Genomic DNA, 21,256 nt, shown 5'->3' on the forward strand with positions numbered 1-21,256 from the left:
AGGTAACGAATTGGTCCCCGTCGCAACGGCGCCAAAATTTGATTCAGACTGGATGTACTCCTAGTTTCTACTGCAATAGAACAGTGATGTAGTTGTAATATAAAGGATTCGGAATCCAGAGGACCAGTGTTACTCTATGAATTTGTGAGGATTGAATTAAAGCTAAGACGAAAGATGGTTTGTTTCGAAAACTAAAAAGTAAACAGAATGGCAAACAACGATTTAAATTCAAATTAAAACAAGCACTATACCAAAGTAATTCGCAGGAATTTCAGAGATAAGAACCAGATGACTATTCAGGGCACAAGTGTAACGCAAGTCTCGAACTCAAACTGAAAAGCTTATCGATCCACTGTCATGATCTCGATAACTTTGTCTAACAACCTAAATCCTAAACTGTCGTTTGAACCTAGAAAATTGCAGACAAGCATTAGCTAGCAGGTTTGATCTGTTCACGATTTGCCTTAACTTCAACTGTCGTTGGCTAAGGACAAATCGCACACCAATGTTTGTTCTAGCAACCTATTACACTTTTGATGAACAAATTAACCTAAAATCGCAGATTGAGTGATCAATTCAACCTGAGCATTAAGTCTAACAATGGTGAAGACAAAAGATATCAAGCCCTATTTGCATCTAATCCTCTAACTCATGAAATCTTTTGAACGCAAAAACTCTAAGGTTCAGGAAATTGTAAAAAGAAAGCGTAGAAAGTCTGTAGAAAAACGTGATAATAAAAACACAGGCGACTGTGGACTTTTTTATTCTCTTTCTCCTCCTAAAATTAGGTAAAATTCGATTTCCTTATTTTACTCCCGTCTGGAGCAGGTGCTCCACGAAGGGTCCAAACCGGGAGCAGGTGCTCCGGGGATGATTTCTCCAAAAACGTGTGAAATAGCTCCTTATTGCTCCAATTCATCTCCTTTTGCTCCAATGCCTCCTAAACACTCCAATCCTCTGATAAGGTCTCTAAGTCACCTGAAACTTCCTGAAAAGACTCCAAAAACTCCTAAAACAATTAGTAAACACAAGTTAGAATGAGTCAAAATCTCCACTCATCAATTACCCAACCGCAGCCTATCATCCCGAGACCATGATGAGCAGTTGGAACAGACTTCAATAATTTCGATAGTGCTTGAGCCCGACTCGGCATCGACCCCCATTAGCTCCCAAAATGCACGCGTGTCATCGAAAAGGGCAAGATCAGTTAAAGCCAAGTCATCCACGCACCCGCAGTTGAGTTCGGTGATCTCCTCAAACTCATGCAATGAAAACCAAACTGGAGTGGTACCAATCAGGCTCCATATCTCGTACCTCTGCTTGCAAATTATCTGAAAGGTCAGCATGTGGTGCACCAGCCTAGAAGCCCAACCAAAATCCTAGTCGTGGAACTTTAAAAAGACACCCTACGGTGACTCGTAAATCTCTTCCCATTCATCCTCTTGTAGGCTGGAGTAGCGTCATCGCAACCATGTAAATCATGCTTCACCTTTACCATATTCTGAGATATGATCCAGGCAAAGTAGGCAAGTCGTGGGTCATCCATAAACGGAATCTGAAGTGTAATGAGCTCAGTCTTCAAGACACCTCCCATGTTGGCTCTAGAGAAGATCATGTGTGCTAAAAGTTTGTGCACAACTCTCACTGCTGGGTGGCTAAGAAGGGCTGACTTAGATCTCCCACTATCGTAAGCTCCATTATCCATCTCTCTCCATAGGTTAAGATCAGGTTCATCTTCAAGGTAGATGCCATTAGTGTACGGAAGCTTAAGAGCTTCACAAACCTCGAAAATGGTGAGAGAATAAGGCTGTCCGCGGATGGAGAATGACAAGATGCCATCTGATGCTCTGGGGTTCCTCCTCTTCGTGTGGTGGAGTGTGACGGTCGCTAAAAGCTCACGGACTAGCTCAGGATAAGTCGGAAGGTTCAGCTCCAAGTAGGGTCTCAGCTTAAGTGCATCGATGTACCAGATCACATCCTCTCTGATTCCAAGCATCTCGAGTGTATGATAATCAATGCAAGGCGTGGGTTTGATGTTCAGCTTCTTGAAACGCCTTGCGTAGTCCACTCTCGAGTTTGTCTCCCTCTCAATGTATCGAATCTGTGGTGGCTCGGGAGGTGCTCGTGATTCTCTTGATTGCTGGAGCAATCTCATCACATAGCTTCTTTTTCTCGGTCTGGCTTGGTTCAGCATGTACTCTCCTAGAGTAGCATCGTCAGGAATGTCATCGGAGCTGCCACCAGTTCGACGGCTCCTTCGGGATCTGGTTTCATCCATTTTCTGCAAAATGAAATGTTTCTTGGAAAAAGAGTGAATTTGGGTGCTAATTTTAACACATTAAGATCTGTTATACGAATACTAGTATAAAGAGATTAATTAAAACTATTAGCAAACAAAATTGATATTAAATCAGAGAAATCAAGTAGTTCATGACTAAATTCGGATTTTTGATGTTCTCAACATAGAAATCTTCTAAAAATCGGTTTTTATTAGCAATTTCCATGTGAATTCTAAAGATTACCCAATACTAATCACTAATCACACAAGACTAAATCAAATTCATCAATTTTGCTGTTCCAAATTCGATTTTTATGAAGCATGAAGAATCCAAATTTCAAAACTCTCAATTCCTCTTAAGCTAGGTGCTAAAATCGATTTTAAGATAACCTAAATGGATAATCTATCATTCTTAAGCTATTTCCACCATCAATAGACCAAGATTCTGGGTTTTTAAAGAAAACCTTAAGTTCAAAATCGAGTAAGAATGGTGAGTTTGAGGTTCATACCTTGCTGGAAAGAGAGAATTGATGGCAGAATTGAAATCAGCTTCGAAAAAGAGTGAGGTTTGAGCCAAAAATCTCTTAAAAAGCTTAAAAATTGAAAATGTGTTCTTTCTCCTAAATCTCCAAGTCTTTTGGAAGAGAAGAGAAGAAAGAGTTTTGATCCAAAAAGTTTGTTTCTTTTCTTTAAAAAGAGTTTTTGAAGCAAAAACGGAAAATTTCTGGAAATTTTTAAGTTTACGGGAACTTACCTTTTCTTGTTTGCACATTAGGAAAGTTTAAAACTTACGGAGGATCTTTTCGGGTTTTACCGGGAACATTTCGGGAAATACCGGGAACCACCAGGCAAAACCGGGAATCACCAGGCAACACCGGGAAGCGGCAGAAATCCGCGGAATCATCTCAACAACCAACGGCCGCGGTCAGGAGACGCGCGACCGCGGTGGCTGAGGGCTCGGCCGCGGTCACATTCACGGTGCCGCGGTCGATGCACCTTTTGCCGCGGTTCCGTCAGTTGCGACCGCGGGTCTTCCTCCTGCGGCCTATTGTCCAATCTTCTCGTCTTTGCCGGGCCGAGCAGCTAAAAACCTACCTTTTTCTCCTTGGTTTTTCTAATTTTCTGATTTTTTTTGTTTTTTTTTGTTTTTTATTGTTTTATAAAATACCTAAAACTTAAAAAGAAAAAGAAAGCATAAATTCTAAAAAGGAAAAGAAAACTAAAAGAAAGAGTACCTAAATGGGTTGCCTCCCATTAAGCGCTTTTGTTTTAAGTCGTTTAGCTCGACGTAAGCATGAGGAATCAGGCTGATTTGAATGGCACTCTACTTGATGTGCCTTTATCACTTCCGGTTGGTGGAGGTTTTACTTCTTCTCCTTGAAGAGAAGTCTTCTTACCTTTACTCTTCTTTCGGACTTTAATGTTGTTCAGAACCCTTTTTGTGTTTTCGATCAGCTCCTGAATCTGGTCCTCACTAGTTTCTGTTGCGTCCGGTGGAATGATAATCTTGATCTTTGCAAAAGCTTTCGACTTTTCCTTTTCTTTTTCTTTTAGCCTGTTTCCTTTACTTGGAAATTCATCTAAGATAGTAGGATATTACCGTTTTCTGTCCACATTGAGGAAAACGGCATGCCGGTTTGTGTGATCGGCTTTGGTAAGCCTTTGAAACGGTGATCGTTCGAGTACCTTAAACGGTGGCTGCTTGGGATCGATGTCCTTGTACAGTGGTACAAAGATTGGGGTTTCTTCTTTCTTTCCATCGGTTCCGGACTCTTCTTCGGGCAATGTTGTTATGGCGTTGCAAAACTTCTTAGGGTTATCTTCAACTCTTCCTGGAAGAACTCCACTTTGCCTCTTCATAGAGTCGGCTGTTTGGGCGACTTGCACATCTAACTTCTTTACGTGCGAAGATAAAGATTCAAACTTACCATTCAGATCATTGTACATGCAGTCCACTTTCACGTTCACGTCTTTAGACGCTTTTTCGTTCGTCATAACGAGATGTTGGATTGACTGTTCAAGTCTACCGATTTGTGAAGCTAGCTGGTTCGTCGTGACTCCCTGCTGTTGTACAAATTGATTGTTAAAACCCGTACCTTGGTAGTTATATGGCTGTCGCGGTTGATATGATACTATTCCTCCAAAGTTTCCACCTTGAAACTTGTTTTGGAATGATTTTTGCTGAGGTGGGTAGTACTGATCTTGAGGGTTCTCCACATTTGGATTGCGGTAAGAGAGATTGTTGTAATTTGCATTCCGGAAGTTGTTGTTGAAGTTGTTGTTGGAGCGATTTTGGTATGGCACCAGTGCTCCTACGTAGTTCACATCTTCTTCTTGAAATGCTTGATTAATGTGATCGATATCACTAGGTCCTTCCTCTTCTGCGCCATTGTTGGTTTCCCAAGCATGGATCGGGCGATTGTTGCTCTTCAGAAGCTGGCTCACCATGTTCTTCAACTCGGTTATCTCTTTGTTGTCTGTTCCGGCTTGCTTCATCGATCGATCATATTCAGGACAGTCATTGCTATTGGCTTGAGCCAAATTTTCGATGAGGGCTCTTCCTAGGGTTATCGTCTTTTGCCCAAAATCTCCATTGCTAGCTGTATCAAGTGAAAGTTTGTATTTTGGTTGCAAACCTCGGTAAAATGTGCTCAGCAGGCTTGATCCATGAAATCCATGATGAGGGCAATCACGTTCATACTCCTTAAAACGTTCCCAAGCTTCATAGAAAGATTCAGTTGGCCCTTGTTGAAAGGTTGAGATCTTCGTTCTCAGATTGTTCGACCTTGACTTAGTGTAGAAGTGGTTCAGGAAAGCAGTTCTACATTCTTCCCAATTAGTAATCGATCCTGCAGGCAAAGACTTCAACCAACGGTGAGCTTTATCTGCTAATGAAAAAGGGAACAACTTACACTTTAAATAGTCAGGTGGAACTTGGTTTGTTCTCATCATGCTGCAAATTTCTTCAAAAAGCTCGATATGGTCCATTGGGTGCTCAGAAGGAACTCCATGGAACTGGTTTTGCTTCACCAATGAGATGATTTGAGGTTTGACTTCAAACTCATTCCGGTTTGGAAATGGTACTTGAATCGCAGATCGATTCTGAAAATTTTGAGTATGTGCATCAAAGTCAGCTATGCGATGGTTCCTGGCTTGTCTTCGGTGTTGATTTGCTGGCAGAATGGGGCGGTGAACGCGTTCATTCGGCTGCATTGCTAGGTGGTCACCATCGGCTACATTGATGGGTGGATCAAGGTCTTCACGTCCTTCTCTCTCTCGGTTCTGGTGGTTTCTTGGAATAACCTCATCCTCCTCTCCATCTTGTCGAGCATGATCACCTTCTATGTGATCATTCTCTTCGTTTTCTCCATGTTCGGACCCTTCTTGGTCCATATTTAAATTTCGATTAATAGGATCTCCAGGCTTGTCGTCGTTGGCCATTCCTTGCGTTCGTCTAAGTCTTCGAAGTTCTCTTTCGTGTCTGTCTATCTCATCTAGAATTGGAATGTCTCCTGCAGGTCTACGCCTGGTATTCATGCAATTCAGAGAAAGACAAAAGAAGGGAAAGATAGTTCAGAAAAACTTTAAGAAAGAACTAGAGATCAGGTGTCTAGAACAAAAGTTAAAACAAGAAAAATAGCAAAAGGAAGCGAAACAAATCCCCGGCAACGGCGCCAAAAAAACTTGATGCGTGCTCGTGTCAACTACGTGAGGGAACAAGTTTTTCCCTTAACAAAACAAATGAAAGCCGCAAGTGCACAGCTAATCAGTTGTAGTATTTAGGGATCGAATCCACAGAGATTTGTGTGCCTGGTATTCTTCTAAGGTTTTTAACTTTATGTCTAGACTAAATTGGTTTTAAAGGTTGGTTGTTTTTCTTGCGAATTACACTAAAAAAAAAGAAAGCAAATAAATCTATCCTAAAAAGCAGGTAAAGAAAATCGAATGAAATGCAAATAGAATAAGTAAAATATCGAACTAAACAAAAATAAGGCAAGTAAAATATCGCATGAAATGTAAATAAAGCAAGTAAATAACGAACTAAGGAAATTGAAATGCAGGTCTAAGAAAGCAAGTAAAAATCGATGGAATTGTAAACTATGGCTAAAAACGCTGAGCTTTTGGGAACTCTAAGGGATCATAATCGGTTTTAACATTAGTGTAGATAGATTGGGATTGACGAATAACAATATATGGGTTCTAGAGCTAGAGTACTGCGGTATGACTACGTCACTGTCGTGATCATAACCAAATGTTTCTCGCAACCCTGACCAGTAGGTTTCCACTCTGGCCCTGGAAGGGAGAGAACGCAAGAGCTGCACAAGACTCGTCAATACTCACGATCTCGCCGCAGGTAGGTTTCCACTCCTACGAAAAAATCGCTTGTTTCATTCTAGGGCTGATACTTAATAAAAACTTTCGCAACACTAACTATCTAGATCAGATACTAGGTGATCAATCAAGCATACATGCAATAAGAACAAGAATAAACAGAGAACAGGTCGAAATCCCAGATCTATAAACCTAGATGTCTTAATCGATAATGAGAGCCCCTTTCGGGAACCCTAAGCCCAACTCGGGATCTACTCAGACATGGCTGAGTTCGACATCATCATTGGTTTTATTAAAAGTAATGAAAAACAGTAAAGAAAAGAGATAAAGAAAGCTTCTCTATTGAAGAACTCGGACTTGAACAATCTTCTACAAAAATCTCATAAAAACGGCTAAAGGAAAAGTGTTTCTGTAAAGTATGAAAAGCTCTCCTTAAAAACGACCTAAATGACATGTATTTATAGTCTCCAATACTCCATGGTCTCTAGGGTTCCGGAATTGAGGCTGGGAATGACTTTGGGCTTCAGATAAGTGGGCTTTAAGTCGGAGGTTGAATGCCGCGGTCGGGAGTGTTGTGAGCACGGCAATTGGCTTGTTGGCCGCGGTCGGGAAGCTTCTGACCGCGGCAAATAGCTTGTTGGGCACGGTCGCGTGAGTTGCTGGCCGACTCCGTGTGGCTCCGGGGCTAATGGAATATCTTGAGATCCAACCGTTGGAATGTCTTCAAACCAAGTGCATTTGAAAGCTGGTTGATTCTTCTATAAGTTTTCCAATTTTGAGGGTGATCAGACGGTGAGAAGGTCTTCGTCTCTCCATGAGAGTTCTGACGGTCTGCATTTATCCAAAAGAGTCTTTTTGTTCCATTTTGTGCCTCTTTATCCCAAATTACCTGAAAAGTCTTTTAAAATCCGGAAACATAGAAATCCTTTGAAAACCTTTTAAAACGGAGTAAAAACACCTGTTAAAGATATTAAAATGATCCATAAAAATGGTCAAAATCCGGTGTTATCAACTCCCCCAGACTTAGTCTTTTGTTTGTCCTCAAACAAAACAAAGGCTAAATCTCGGCGAGAGGTTTGAAAACGCAGGAACTAAACAAAATCTCAGAGACCAAACTTCTAGACTAATATCAATCAGTATGCATCAATCGGGGATAGCCTAGAAAATTCTCACTAGCAATACAGGCATAACTAGTCCGTTAATCCGTCATGCAGAAATCTATGCACTAAGATCTAACTTCCAGTCAACTAGCTCTTAACATTCATTAAAAATCTCGGTGGTTCTCATCAAAGAAAATCTAGGCAAGGTAATCTAGGCTAGGTGTAAAGAAGGATTATTTGGGGGTATGGCTTAAAGTGTTTAATGGTTACCTGAAGATCTGGAGGATGCAGGACATTATGCAAAACCGCAAGAGAGAGTGAAGCTGTTGGTATCCACAGTTTTCAGTCACTTTCTTCTTGACATAGATTCGTGGTCTTCTTCCTCAAGTTCTCTCCAAACTCCCCCAGACTTAGATTTTTGTAAATCTTTCAAAACAATAACTCCTTAAACGAATAGTGGTTGCTCATTGCTCCATAAATTTCGACAATCTAAGACTCATTAGGCTTTTTGTTTGCCTTTCACGTTTTTTTTTTTTTTTTTTTTAAGGAAAGGGAACACCTTTAGATATAGAGTCTTAGAGAGCACGAATTCACCAGTTAATATCTGTCTTGTAAAGCTTTATTATGTTTCTGATACTCTTCCTTCCCAATTCCATTCAGTCTCTTTTGCGAGTGACTGAAAACTGCGTCGCTCCTCTTCTCTCCGACGTTTTTGCACTTATCTGCTGATATAAACTAAAGAAAGAATGCATGAGGATTGAAAACAAAGGTTTTGGGTTTAAGGTATGGTACCAGATAAAGATAAACTGGTCATCTAGGACGACAAAGAGTGGTAAAAGTGATGGTAAAAGACGTCCTAGATGTGTACGTCGATGCGTGCCTAAAATCAATGATGAGAAAATTAGATATCAATATGAAGTCCAAATAAAATAAGCTAGTATATCCTGTTAGAAAGAATCTCCATGAATAGAAGTCCTCTGGTGGGAGTTCGTAGTGCAAGTACTCTAGCTACCGCCTAGTTTAGTGCTAACCACAAATGAGCTATCATGCATAGTGTAGAAGTGTGCAGGTCTAAATCACCATAGTTTTGCGTCAAACATTCCTGAAAAATACTTAATGTCGAATAGGTTACATATTAAAATTTAAAAAGTACTTGAAATTTAAAAGCAAATGCAGGAAAATAATTAGTACGGATAGACATCCTCCCCCAGACTTAAATCACACTGTCCCCAGTGTGAAAAAGTTGGTGAGAAGATGGTGAATAAAAGCAAAATAAGATAAAATAAGATAAAAAAAAAAAGAAAATGATGATAGAACCGTGCTGGTAGTGAAGTGCTGGTCAATCACTCATCCTCTGAAGTGTCGTCTGTGAATTGGTGCTGCTCCTGTAAGAAGGTGACAATGCGCTCAAAGCGTCGTCCCTGTCTCTCAACTCTGCGCTCTAGATCGGAATGAGTGTGTGATGATGTGGATGATGAGGTGTGGCCGGTCGGAATGGATGGCTGAAAATGAGTACGGGCCGCAGCTGCATCACGCCTCGCCTTGGCCACTATGTACTGGCCAATGGTGAATGGTAATCGAGGTACGGATGGCAGAAAATCATCGGATTCCGGAGTCTATCGAGGGCGTCCTCCGTTGCACAATCTCGGGATAGATGATGAAGGTAAGCGGACTCGGTGCTCCTCAGTGCCAGTGCAATACTTGTAACCAAACCTGTCTGGATCGAAAGCGGCACAACAGATAGTGTGATCGCGAGAGAGATAAAGTAGATCATACCAGACATCGAGAAGTGGATCATCAGATGAGAAATCGAATCCTACAGTCTGTAGTATCGCTGTAATAGCACTCCCGAAGGCTGGAGTAGCGTCATCGCAACCATGTAAATCTTGCTTCACCTTTACCATATTCTGAGATATGATCCATGCAAAGCAGGCAAGTCGTGGGTCATCCATAAACGGAATCTGAAGTGTAATGAGCTCAGTCTTCAAGACACCTCCCATGTTGGCTCTAGAGAAGATCATGTGTGCTAAAAGTTTGTGCAGAACTCTCACTGCTGGGTGGCTAAGAAGGGCTGACTTAGATCTCCCACTATCGTAAGCTCCATTATCCATCTCTCTCCATAGGTTAAGATCAGGTTCATCTTCAAGGTAGATGCCATTAGTGTACGGAAGCTTAAGAGCTTCACAAACCTCGAAAATGGTGAGAGAATAAGGCTGTCCGCGGATGGAGAATGACAAGATGCCATCTGATGCTCTGGGGTTCCTCCTCTTCGTGTGGTGGAGTGTGACGGTCGCTAAAAGCTCACGGACTAGCTCAGGATAAGTCGGAAGGTTCAGCTCCAAGTAGGGTCTCAGCTTAAGTGCATCGATGTACCAGATCACATCCTCTCTGATTCCAAGCATCTCGAGTGTATGATAATCAATGCAAGGCGTGGGTTTGATGTTCAGCTTCTTGAAACGCCTTGCGTAGTCCACTCTCGAGTTTGTCTCCCTCTCAATGTATCGAATCTGTGGTGGCTCGGGAGGTGCTCGCGTTTCTCTTGATTGCTGGAGCAATCTCATCACATAGCTTCTTTTTCTCGGTCTGGCTTGGTTCAGCATGTACTCTCCTAGAGTAGCATCGTCAGGAATGTCATCGGAGCTGCCACCAGTTCGACGGCTCCTTCGGGATCTGGTTTCATCCATTTTCTGCAAAATGAAATGTTTCTTGGAAAAAGAGTGAATTTGGGTGCTAATTTTAACACATTAAGATCTGTTATACGAATACTAGTATAAATAGATTAATTAAAACTATTAGCAAACAAAATTGATTTTAAATCAGAGAAATCAAGTAGTTCATAACTAAATTCGGATTTTTGATGTTCTCAACATAGAAATCTTCTAAAAATCGGTTTTTATTAGCAATTTCCATGTGAATTCTAAAGATTACCCAATACTAATCACTAATCACACAAGACTAAATCAAATTCATCAATTTTGCTGTTCCAAATTCGATTTTTATGAAGCATGAAGAATCCAAATTTCAAAACTCTCAATTCCTCTTAAGCTAGGTGCTAAAATCGATTTTAAGATAACCTAAATGGATAATCTATCATTCTTAAGCTATTTCCACCATCAATAGACCAAGATTCTGGGTTTTTAAAGAAAACCTTAAGTTCAAAATCGAGTAAGAATGGTGAGTTTGAGGTTCATACCTTGCTGGAAAGAGAGAATTGATGGCAGAATTGAAATCAGCTTCGAAAAAGAGTGAGGTTTGAGCCAAAAATCTCTTAAAAAGCTTAAAAATTGAAAATGTGTTCTTTCTCCTAAATCTCCAAGTCTTTTGGAAGAGAAGAGAAGAAAGAGTTTTGATCCAAAAAGTTTGTTTCTTTTCTTTAAAAAGAGTTTTTGAAGCAAAAACGGAAAATTTCTGGAAATTTTTAAGTTTACGGGAACTTACCTTTTCTTGTTTGCACATTAGGAAAGTTTAAAACTTACGGAGGATCTTTTCGGATTTTACCGGGAACATTTCGGGAAATACCGAGAACCACCAGGCAAAACCGGGAATCACCAGGCAACACCGGGAAGCGGCAGAAATCCGCGGAATCATCTCAACAACCAACGGCCGCGGTCAGGAGACGCGCGACCGCGGTGGCTGAGGGCTTGGCCGCGGTCACATTCACGGTGCCGCGGTCGATGCACCTTTTGCCGCGGTTCCGTCAGTTGCGACCGCGGGTCTTCCTCCTGCGGCCTATTGTCCAATCTTCTTGTCTTTGCCGGGCCGAGCAGCTAAAAACCTACCTTTTTCTCCTTGGTTTTTCTAATTTTCTGATTTTTTTGTTTTTTTGTTTTTTATTGTTTTATAAAATACCTAAAACTTAAAAAGAAAAAGAAAGCATAAATTCTAAAAAGGAAAAGAAAACTAAAAGAAAGAGTACCTAAATGGGTTGCCTCCCATTAAGCACTTTTGTTTTAAGTCGTTTAGCTCGACGTAAGCATGATGAATCAGGCTGATTTGAATGGCACTCCACTTGATGTGCCTTTATCACTTCCGGTTGGTGGAGGTTTTACTTCTTCTCCTTGAAGAGAAGTCTTCTTACCTTTACTCTTCTTTCGGACTTTAATGTTGTTCAGAACCCTTTTTGTGTTTTCGATCAGCTCCTGGATCTGGTCCTCACTAGTTTCTGTTGCGTCCGGTGGAATGATGATCTTGATCTTTGCAAAAGCTTTCGGCTTTTCCTTTTCTTTTTCTTTTAGCCTGTTTCCTTTACTTGGAAATTCATCTAAGATAGTAGGATAATATCTTTTTCTGTCCACATTGAGGAAAACAGCATGCCGGTTTGTGTGATCGATTATTGCTCCTACTGTATCTAGGAATGGTCTCCCGAAAATGAGTGGCCTCTCCTTGTCTTTATCCATCTCCAGGACTTGGAAATCTGCTGGAACAATCTTATCTCCCACTAGAACTTGTAGATCATGAATCGTCCCTTCAGTATCTTTTTGAGATGAATCTCCAAAGATAACCTTAACCGTCGATGTCCTTAAGGTTTTTATGCCCAATCTTTCGGCAAATGCCTTAGACATGATATTGACATTGGCTCCGGAATCGCACAAGCAGTCTGTAAACTTGATTCCTGAAATGAAACACTGGAAAACAAAACGTCCCGGATCATCGGCTTTGGTAAACCTTTGAAACGGTGATCGTTCGGGTACCTTAAACGGTGGCTGCTTGGGATCGATGTCCTTGTACAGTGGTACAAAGATTGGGATTTCTTCTTTCTTTCCATCGGTCCTGGACTCTTCTTCGGGCAATGTTGTTATGGCGTTGCAAAACTTCTTAGGGTTATCTTCAACTCTTCCTGGAAGAACTCCACTTTGCCTCTTCATAGAGTCGGCTGTTTGGGTGACTTGCACATCTAACTTCTTTACGTGCGAAGATAAAGATTCAAACTTACCATTCAGATCATTGTACATGCAGTCCACTTTCACGTTCACATCTTTAGACGCTTTTTCGTTCGTCATAACGAGCTGTTAGATTGACTGTTCAAGTCTACCGATTTGTGAAGCTAGCTGGTTCGTCGTGACTCCCTGCTGTTGTACAAATTGATTGTTAAAACCCGTACCTTGGTAGTTATATGGCTGTCGCGGTTGATATGATACTATTCCTCCAAAGTTTCCACCTTGAAACTTTTTTTGGAATGATTTTTGCTGAGGTGGGTAGTACTGATCTTGAGGGTTCTCCACATTTGGATTGCGGTAAGAGAGATTATTGTAATTTGCATTCCGGAAGTTGTTGTTGGAGCAATTTTGGTATGGCACCAGTGCTCCTACGTAGTTCACATCTTCTTCTTGAAATGCTTGATTAATGTGATCGATATCACTAGGTCCTTCCTCTTCTGCGCCATTGTTGGTTTCACAAGCATGGATCAGGCGATTGTTGCTCTTCAGAAGCTGGCTCACCATGTTCTTCAACTCGGTTATCTCCTTGTTGTCTGTTCCGGCTTGCTTCATCGATCGATCATATTCAGGACAGTCATTGCTATTGGCTTGAGCCAAATTTTCGATGAGGGCTCTTCCTTGGGTTATCGTCTTTTGCCCAAAATCTCCATTGCTAGCTGTATCAAGTGAAAGTTTGTATTTTGGTTGCAAACCTCGGTAAAATGTGCTCAGCAGGCTTGATCCATGAAATCCATGATGAGGGCAATCACGTTCATACTCCTTAAAACGTTCCCAAGCTTTATAGAAAGATTCAGTTGGCCCTTGTTGAAAGTTTGAGATCTTCGTTCTCAGATTGTTCGACCTTGACTTAGTGTAGAAGTGGTTCAGGAAAGCAGTTCTACATTCTTCCCAATTAGTAATCGATCCTGCAGGCAAAGACTTCAACCAACGGTGAGCTTTATCTGCTAATGAAAAAAGGGACAACTTACACTTTAAATAGTCAGGTGGAACTTGGTTTGTTCTCATCATGCTGCAAATTTCTTCAAAAAGCTCGATATGGTCCATTGGGTGCTCAGAAGGAACTCCATGGAACTGGTTTTGCTTCACCAATGAGATGATTTGAGGTTTGACTTCAAACTCATTCCGGTTTGGAAATGGTACTTTAATCGCAGATCGATTCTGAAAATTTTGAGTAGGTGCATCAAAGTCAGCTATGCGATGGTTCCTGGCTTGTCTTCGGTGTTGATTTGCTGGCGGAATGGGGCGGTGAACGCGTTCATTCGGCTGCATTGCTGGGTGGTCACCATCGGCTACATTGATGGGTGGATCAAGGTCTTCACGTCCTTCTCTCTCTCGGTTCTGGTGGTTTCTTGGAAGAACCTTATCCTCCTCTCCATCTTGTCGAGCATGATCACCTTCTATGTGATCATTCTTTTCGTTTTCTCCATGTTCGGACCCTTCTTGGTCCATATTTAAATTTCGATTAATAGGATCTCCAGGCTGGTCGTCTTTGGCCATTCTTTGCGTTCGTCTAAGTCTTCGAAGTTCTCTTTCGTGTCTGTCTATCTCGTCTAGAATTGGAATGTCTCCTGCAGGTCTACGCCTGGTATTCATGCAATTCAGAGAAAGACAAAAGAAGGGAAAGATAGTTCAGAAAAACTTTAAGAAAGAACTAGAGATCAGGTGTCTAGAACAGAAGTTAAAACAAGAAAAATAGCAAAAGGCAGCGAAACAAATCCCCGGCAACGGCGCCAAAAAAACTTGATGCGTGCTCGTGTCAACTACGTGAGGGAACAAGTTTTTCCCTTAACAAAACAAATGAAAGCCGCAAGTGCACAGCTAATCTGTTGTAGTATTTAGGGATCGAATCCACAGAGATTTGTGTGCCTGGTATTCTTCTACGATTTTTAACTTTATGTCTAGACTAAATTGGTTTTAAAGGTTGGTTGTTTTTCTTGCGAATTAAACTAAAACAAAAGAAAGCAAATAAATCTATCCTAAAAAGCAGGTAAAGAAAATCGAATGAAATGCAAATGGAATAAGTAAAATATCGAACTAAACAAAAATAAGGCAAGTAAAATATTGCATGAAATGTAAATAAAGCAAGTAAATAATGAACTAAGGAAATTGAAATGCAGGTCTAAGAAAGCAAGTAAAAATCGATGGAATTGTAAACTATGGCTAAAAACGCTGAGCTTTTGGGAACTCTAAGGGATCATAATCGGTTTTAACATTAGTGTAGATAGATTGGGATTGACGAATAACAATATATGGGTTCTAGAGCTAGAGTACGGCGGTATGACTACGTCACTGTCGTGATCATAACCAACTGTTTCTCGCAACCCTGACCAGTAGGTTTCCACTCTGGCCCTGGAAGGGAGAGAACGCAAGAGCTGCACAAGACTCGTCAATACTCACGATCTCACCGCAGGTAGGTTTCCACTCCTACGGAAAAATCGCTTGTTTCATTCTAGGGCTGATACTTAATGAAAACTTTCGCAACACTAACTATCTAGATCAGATACTAGGTGATCAATCAAGCATACATGCAATAAGAACAAGAATAAACAGAGAACTGGTCGAAATCCCAGATCTATAAACCTAGATGTCTTAATCGATTATGAGAGCCCCTTTCGGGAACCCTAAGCCCAACTCGGGATCTACTCAGACATGGCTGAGTTCGACATCATCATTGGTTTTATTAAAAGTAATGAAAAACAGTAAAGAAAAGAGATAAAGAAAACTTTTCTATTGAAGAACTCGGACTTGAACAATCTTCTACAAAAATCTCATAAAAACGGCTAAAGGAAAAGGGTTTCTGTAAAGTATGAAAATCTCTCCCTAAAAACGACCTAAATGACATGTATTTATAGTCTCCAATACTCCATGGTCTCTAGGGTTCCGGAATTGAGGCTGGGAATGACTTTGGGCTTCAGATAAGTGGACTTTAAGTCGGAGGTTGAATGCTGCGGTCGGGAGTGTTGTGAGCGCGGCAATTGGCTTGTTGGCCGCGGTCGGGAAGCTTCTGACCGCGGAAAATAGCTTGTTGGCCGCGGTCGCGTGAGTTGCTGGCCGACTCCGCGTGGCTCCGGGGCTAATGGAATATCTTGAGATCCAACCGTTGGAATGTCTCCAAACCAAGTGCATTTGAAAGCTGGTTGATTCTTCTATAAGTTGTCCAATTTTGAGGGTGATCAGACGTTTAGAAGGTCTCGTCTCTCCATGAGAGTTTTGACTGTCTGCATTTATCCAAAAGAGTCTTTTTGTTCTATTTTGTGCCTCTTTATCCCAAATTACCTGAAAAGTCTTTTAAAATCCGAAAACATAGAAATTCTTTGAAAACCTTTTAAAACGGAGTAAAAACACCTGTAAAAGATATTAAAATGATCCATAAAAATGGTAAAAATCCGGTGTTATCACATATGCAGTCTACTGAACCCAACCGAAGCAATCAATACATGATAAATACTGTATATGAAGTCTACTAAAACAAATCATCCAAATGGAATCTACAAAGTTTATACTGTTTACTGCCGTTATTAGATGAAGCTGGCATCGAGAAAATGCAACCAGATCTGGGAAAAAAAACCCAACGGACATATCTAACTCAAACCCGACAGACAAAATTACAGGAAGATAGAAGAAATATAAGAATTGCTAAGTATATAACTTCGGAACAATATCTACTAACCGTTTTGAGGCAGGAAATGACGTTAACCTCCAACGGCGAAAGCAGATCTGCAAAAGAAAAAAAACCCTAATCAGTTACTATGAGTTTTGAGGATGTTTCATTTGATGAACTTTCAGGATCAAGAAGAAGCTCGTCAATTTAGTTGTCACAACGGTTATTATGAATGACATTGGATTTACTCAGGTACATTATCTTGTTGATGCGATTCCAAGCTAGTATCCCTTTTTATGATCCCAAAAGATGACATACGTCAATGTTTACCATTTCTTAAGTAAAGCATGCGTCATGTACTGGTTGGGAAAACCGGAAAATCTAAGGATGTTAAAGAGGTTACTGTTAACTGGACCGGAGGGTGATCCTAATTTCCTCAGTTCAGTTTGGTGTTTAATTTGAAGGTAAAATATCATGTTAGATGTATAATCTTACTTATCTACCAAAAATAGATTTACCAACATTTTAAGAGATTTGATTTTATACCTGAATCTTTTCTTAATCTAACACAATTTCTTCAACCCCCTGTATAAAGTGACTGTCGAAGGAGAAGAGTAAGATAACATTTTAGAAGATACAACTTTTTTTTTTTGTTTATCGTTTCTTTTTGTTACTTTAGTTATAAAAAATAAATTCGTTCTTCCCATTTAATTCAAGTTAGTGTTTAGACTTACAAATTATACAGTGATTCTTTTTAAAAAAAAAATAGTCATTCTAGTGTCTATGTAGAAAATCACATTCAAAAGAAATAACTAAAACATGATCTTCAAATTTTACAGACCAATTCTTTTATACATGATGTAAATCGATCACCTAGTTTGAATAGCAGCCCCAATCCAACAAAAATGGTGGTTTAAAACAAGATAAATAATGTGTATTTTTGTAAATTATAAATTTTTGTAGTACAAAAAAAATCTCAATGCATTTATAAAAAATACAAAAAAAAACCAAAACATTATTTCTAAAAATTATTTCTCCTTACATTTTTTATCACGAAAACATTTAAACTGAGATATATATATATATATATATATATATATATTCTGGAATTCTATATTGTATATATATATATAGCGGATAAAATATTGGTATATCTATTTACATTTTACAACAATGCCAAATGAATATACTTTGATAGTTAATATATTTTATCAATACCATTTTGCTATTTTTAATGAAAATTTTACATTTGTTAGATCTTAATATTTACTTATTCAACTCTAATTCTCATGACCTTCATGTTTATGAGAAATTTTACAAGAGGTAAAACACAGATTATCATGTAAAACTAGAAGTAATTAATGAGATGAAAGATATGAAGAAAACAAAATATTAGTAATCATAAAGTAAGAAATGTTGATAAAGGAGCCAAATAAAAACCAAAAAAATAAAATAAGAGAGAGTTTAGTAATTTGCCTCACAAAAGTATCATTTGTCTAAACCATTTTCTTAAGTATCCAGCTCTTCAAAGGAATGTGAAAACATGTGCCAGTTCTATTCAAGTTTTCATAAAATATTATATGAAGTATCTTTAACGGTATAATCAATAAAATAACACGGTAATTTTTATACCAAAATAACGCAATAATTTTTATACCAAAACATGTTAAAGATAAATAACCATATTAGTATGACTTGAAATCAGTTACTTAACATTTTTTGATATTAGGAAATTATTAAGAAAAATATAAACAAAACATAAAATTAAATATAAGAAAAACATAATATAAAATCAAGCAAAAAATAAGCAAAAAATAAATAATTTATAGATTTTGTTTAATAATCTAAAAACTTCTTTGAATTTGAAAAGTATCTCATGTTTTCAAAACTTTGAAAACTAACCTTTTTCTCCACAAACGAACAGATAGATCCTTATAAACTTGAAATTATAATAGATATATAGTTGATGATGAAAGAATTGTCCAACTAGTCATCTTTAGCAAAGTTTAGAGATAAGCATACCATATACACCTATATTAGATCGATAAGGCTTCTTTCTTATTAATTTATGTATCATTGCTGAAAACAAAGACAATGATTAGGTCTTTGTCTTTGTCTTTATCAGTATATAAAAACAATTGTTTTGTCTTTGTCTTTTTAGCTTAAATTGCCATTAGACTCTGATGTAATTTTATTCTAGCGTTACAATAGAATCAAGATCAGCCAACTGGAAAGCAATAGTTATGTTTTTTATCTGGGATTTCCCTATTTGGCTGGGTCATTTAAGGGCAAGCGGATCATTTATGATGAAAAGTATGAGCTTCAAGAGAATGATTCAGAGTTTTTGCAGAGCGGAACCATGCAGTACTAAAGACGAGATTATTTACTGAAATCTTTTAGTTTATTTATAGTATTTTGGTAATTTTTATTTTTAAAGGTTAATTTTTAAACTTTTGAAAACATGAGTTAGTTTTCAAATTTAATAAATTTAGGTAATATTATTACAAACTTCCTCTAAAATATAAGGAAAACATAAGTAAAACTAGATAATTACGTGACAAAAATCAATTATTTTTTTAGTTAGAAATAATATTTTAAATAAAAACATGGTTTTCAAATTTTGTGTCTTACAAACTAGTAACCTCGGCAATGAATGTTAACAACAGAGATAAATATGCTAGAAAATTTTGTGTCTTTATATGTCAATGACTGCAAAAATCTGAAATATCATATCTGGACACTGGCATTTTCAAACTGTTGGAATATGTAAATAAAAGGGTATTTATATATAGTTTATAAAAAAAAAACTAGTAATCCACACTAAATATGTTATCTGTAAGTAACTCATACCATCTCCATCGTTGGGATGTTAAAAGGTTTTTAGCTAATTTAACTAATAAAAAAAAATAAAAACTTAAGAACCTGAATTGTTAGGTTCTTGTGTGAAAATTCCATCTAAGGAGAGTTTTTAAAAACGCAGCACGTTGTCATTGGTGAAAAGTTTTTTCGTGTTTGGGCTAAAAAAACAGACCCACACGTCTTGGATTTGAGAAGAGAATAGATTTGTAAATATCAGCTCAAAGTAATTACTTTTAAAATTTTAAGAACCTTTTAAGAATATCAGAGATGGACATGCAAAAAAGGAGTTCTTAACTTTTTTTAATTGACAAATTTATTATGAAAATAAATTTAAGAACCCCTATGAGGGATGAAGATGCTTTAAGAAAATATGGTGGCCATGAAGATGCTTTAAGAAAATATGGTGGCCCTAAGTCATTGCTTGACCTGCCTCCGAACCCGCCTCCATTACGGAGTGGACCTGTTGAATAATATATACATGTGAATGTTGACGAGAAAAAAAAGTATAAATATAAGAATTCAATCTGATGTAACTAATTAGTATTTTCATCTTAATATTCTAGAAAAGTGTAATGAATCAATGTTAGATCGTTGCAACATATTAATATTTAGAACACAAAACTCATTCAATGAAATTGTAAAACGAGATCATACACATCACATAAACTATATTATATAACAATACAAGGTCATATAACCAATAACCATGCAATATTGAAGACTGATCAATCTCCTCGAGTGGTTACTCTAAACCATCCCATGAAAGGAGAAAACCTCCTCTTTAATTTCGTCTTCTTAATCGAAAAAACTCTCTCTAAAACCTTCTCTTTTTTCGTCTTCTTCTCCTCCTCGACTTCGACACTTGACATCACACGTGTCAGCAAAGGCGAGCTCGCAAACGTCACGAGTCTCCTCTTCTCCAGCTCCTCCGTTGTTACAACCTCTTCTTCAACATCTTTGGAAGTCGTCGTTTGATGTTGTTCCACGAACTTGAGTTCCTCGACCTCCGGGTTGTCTAGTCGGCTCGACCTCATTGTATTGAGTCGTTGGATCTCTTTACTCCCATGTTCGAGTTCATGTGTTAGGGTTTTGATTCTGTTGGAGAGGATGGTGTTTAGTTGTAAGGTTCTTGTAAGTGTTTGTTTTGTCTGCTCGAGCTCAAGTGTTAGGGATCGTAATCTCGATTGATGACTCGAAGTTGAATTTGTTTCCTTTGTCCGTATCTAAAACCGTTAATCACATGTTGCGATGTAGAAAGAAAAAAATATGCGTTATTAATTATCATACAATGGAAATTAGATTATGGACGTGTTATATCACTATATATGCATGGTTTCGAAGTTATATTTTGTTTGAATATCGTTCACACGTTCAAAATTAGAATTCAAGATCCTAGTTGATGGAAAAGAATTTTACAAAAGAACCAACAACATTCCTAAAAACCATAGAGCTAGGGGGCAAACAATCCAACCAAAAAATAATTATACAACGTGGAATCAAAAAGAGAAGGAAAAACAATGAAATTCGTCTCCAAAAATAATGAACTCATCTAAAATGAATTAGTAAATATTGTTTGACCCTTCATAAAATACTTCAAATTATTTCCTCAATATGTGTTTTTCCCCCATTTTTTTAGGGTTCCTTTTATACGTACAAAACTTTCATGTATTTTAACGGTTGTATATCAAGTTTAACTAATAGAAATACACAAATAAGTTTAATTTGTATAGATATTCAGGTGAATTGTTTGATATATTCCCCAAATAGTAATGTTCTCAAATCAACAATCTTTGTAATTAAATGGAAATTGTTTACCTCTCTAAGCCTAGTTGCATAGATCTCTCCGGCTAAAACTTTCTCTCCGAACAAAGCCACCGCTTCTTTCACCGATCCAAACGGTGGTCTCGTGTCTATCACCGCACGACCGCCTAACACGCTTCTACAACCATTTTCTCTCTCCATTGTTCTCCTTATACGTACATTCGATCAATATATATATATATATATATATATAAATAACACAATTAATTAGTGAATCCTTTGGTATTATATAGTAATTTAGAGGGTGTTAGATTCTTGGCGTTCACTACACTTGAATTTTGGTTAATTGCAAAAGAAATGATGTGATTTGGTTCTCTCTAATAATATT

The 21,256-nt window shown here is 38.3% G+C and overlaps 1 protein-coding gene and 2 non-coding genes across 3 annotated transcripts; 2 read left to right on the plus strand and 1 right to left on the minus strand.

Moving 5' to 3' along the window:
- Positions 1-4,949: 4,949 nt before the first annotated feature.
- LOC112089989 lies at positions 4,950-5,056 on the plus strand. The gene has a single exon (XR_002901348.1). It is a non-coding gene; the product is annotated as a small nucleolar RNA R71 (small nucleolar RNA).
- An 8,318-nt stretch (positions 5,057-13,374) lies between these two features.
- On the plus strand, positions 13,375-13,481 carry LOC112089997. The gene has a single exon (XR_002901356.1). It is a non-coding gene; the product is annotated as a small nucleolar RNA R71 (small nucleolar RNA).
- A 6,291-nt stretch (positions 13,482-19,772) lies between these two features.
- On the minus strand, positions 19,773-21,069 carry LOC18026404 (WEB family protein At2g17940). Its single transcript, XM_006409156.2, has 2 exons — positions 20,923-21,069; positions 19,773-20,330 (listed from the first exon to the last, which is right to left on the minus strand). The coding sequence occupies exons 1-2, from the start codon at positions 21,067-21,069 to the stop codon at positions 19,833-19,835; spliced, it is 645 nt and encodes a 214-aa protein (XP_006409219.1). The 3' UTR covers positions 19,773-19,832.
- Between the last annotated feature and the right edge of the window lie 187 nt (positions 21,070-21,256).

Source organism: Eutrema salsugineum, unplaced genomic scaffold (genome assembly GCF_000478725.1).
Source record: "Eutrema salsugineum unplaced genomic scaffold, Eutsalg1_0 scaffold_11, whole genome shotgun sequence".
In the NCBI taxonomy this organism is placed as follows: domain Eukaryota; kingdom Viridiplantae; phylum Streptophyta; class Magnoliopsida; order Brassicales; family Brassicaceae; genus Eutrema; species Eutrema salsugineum.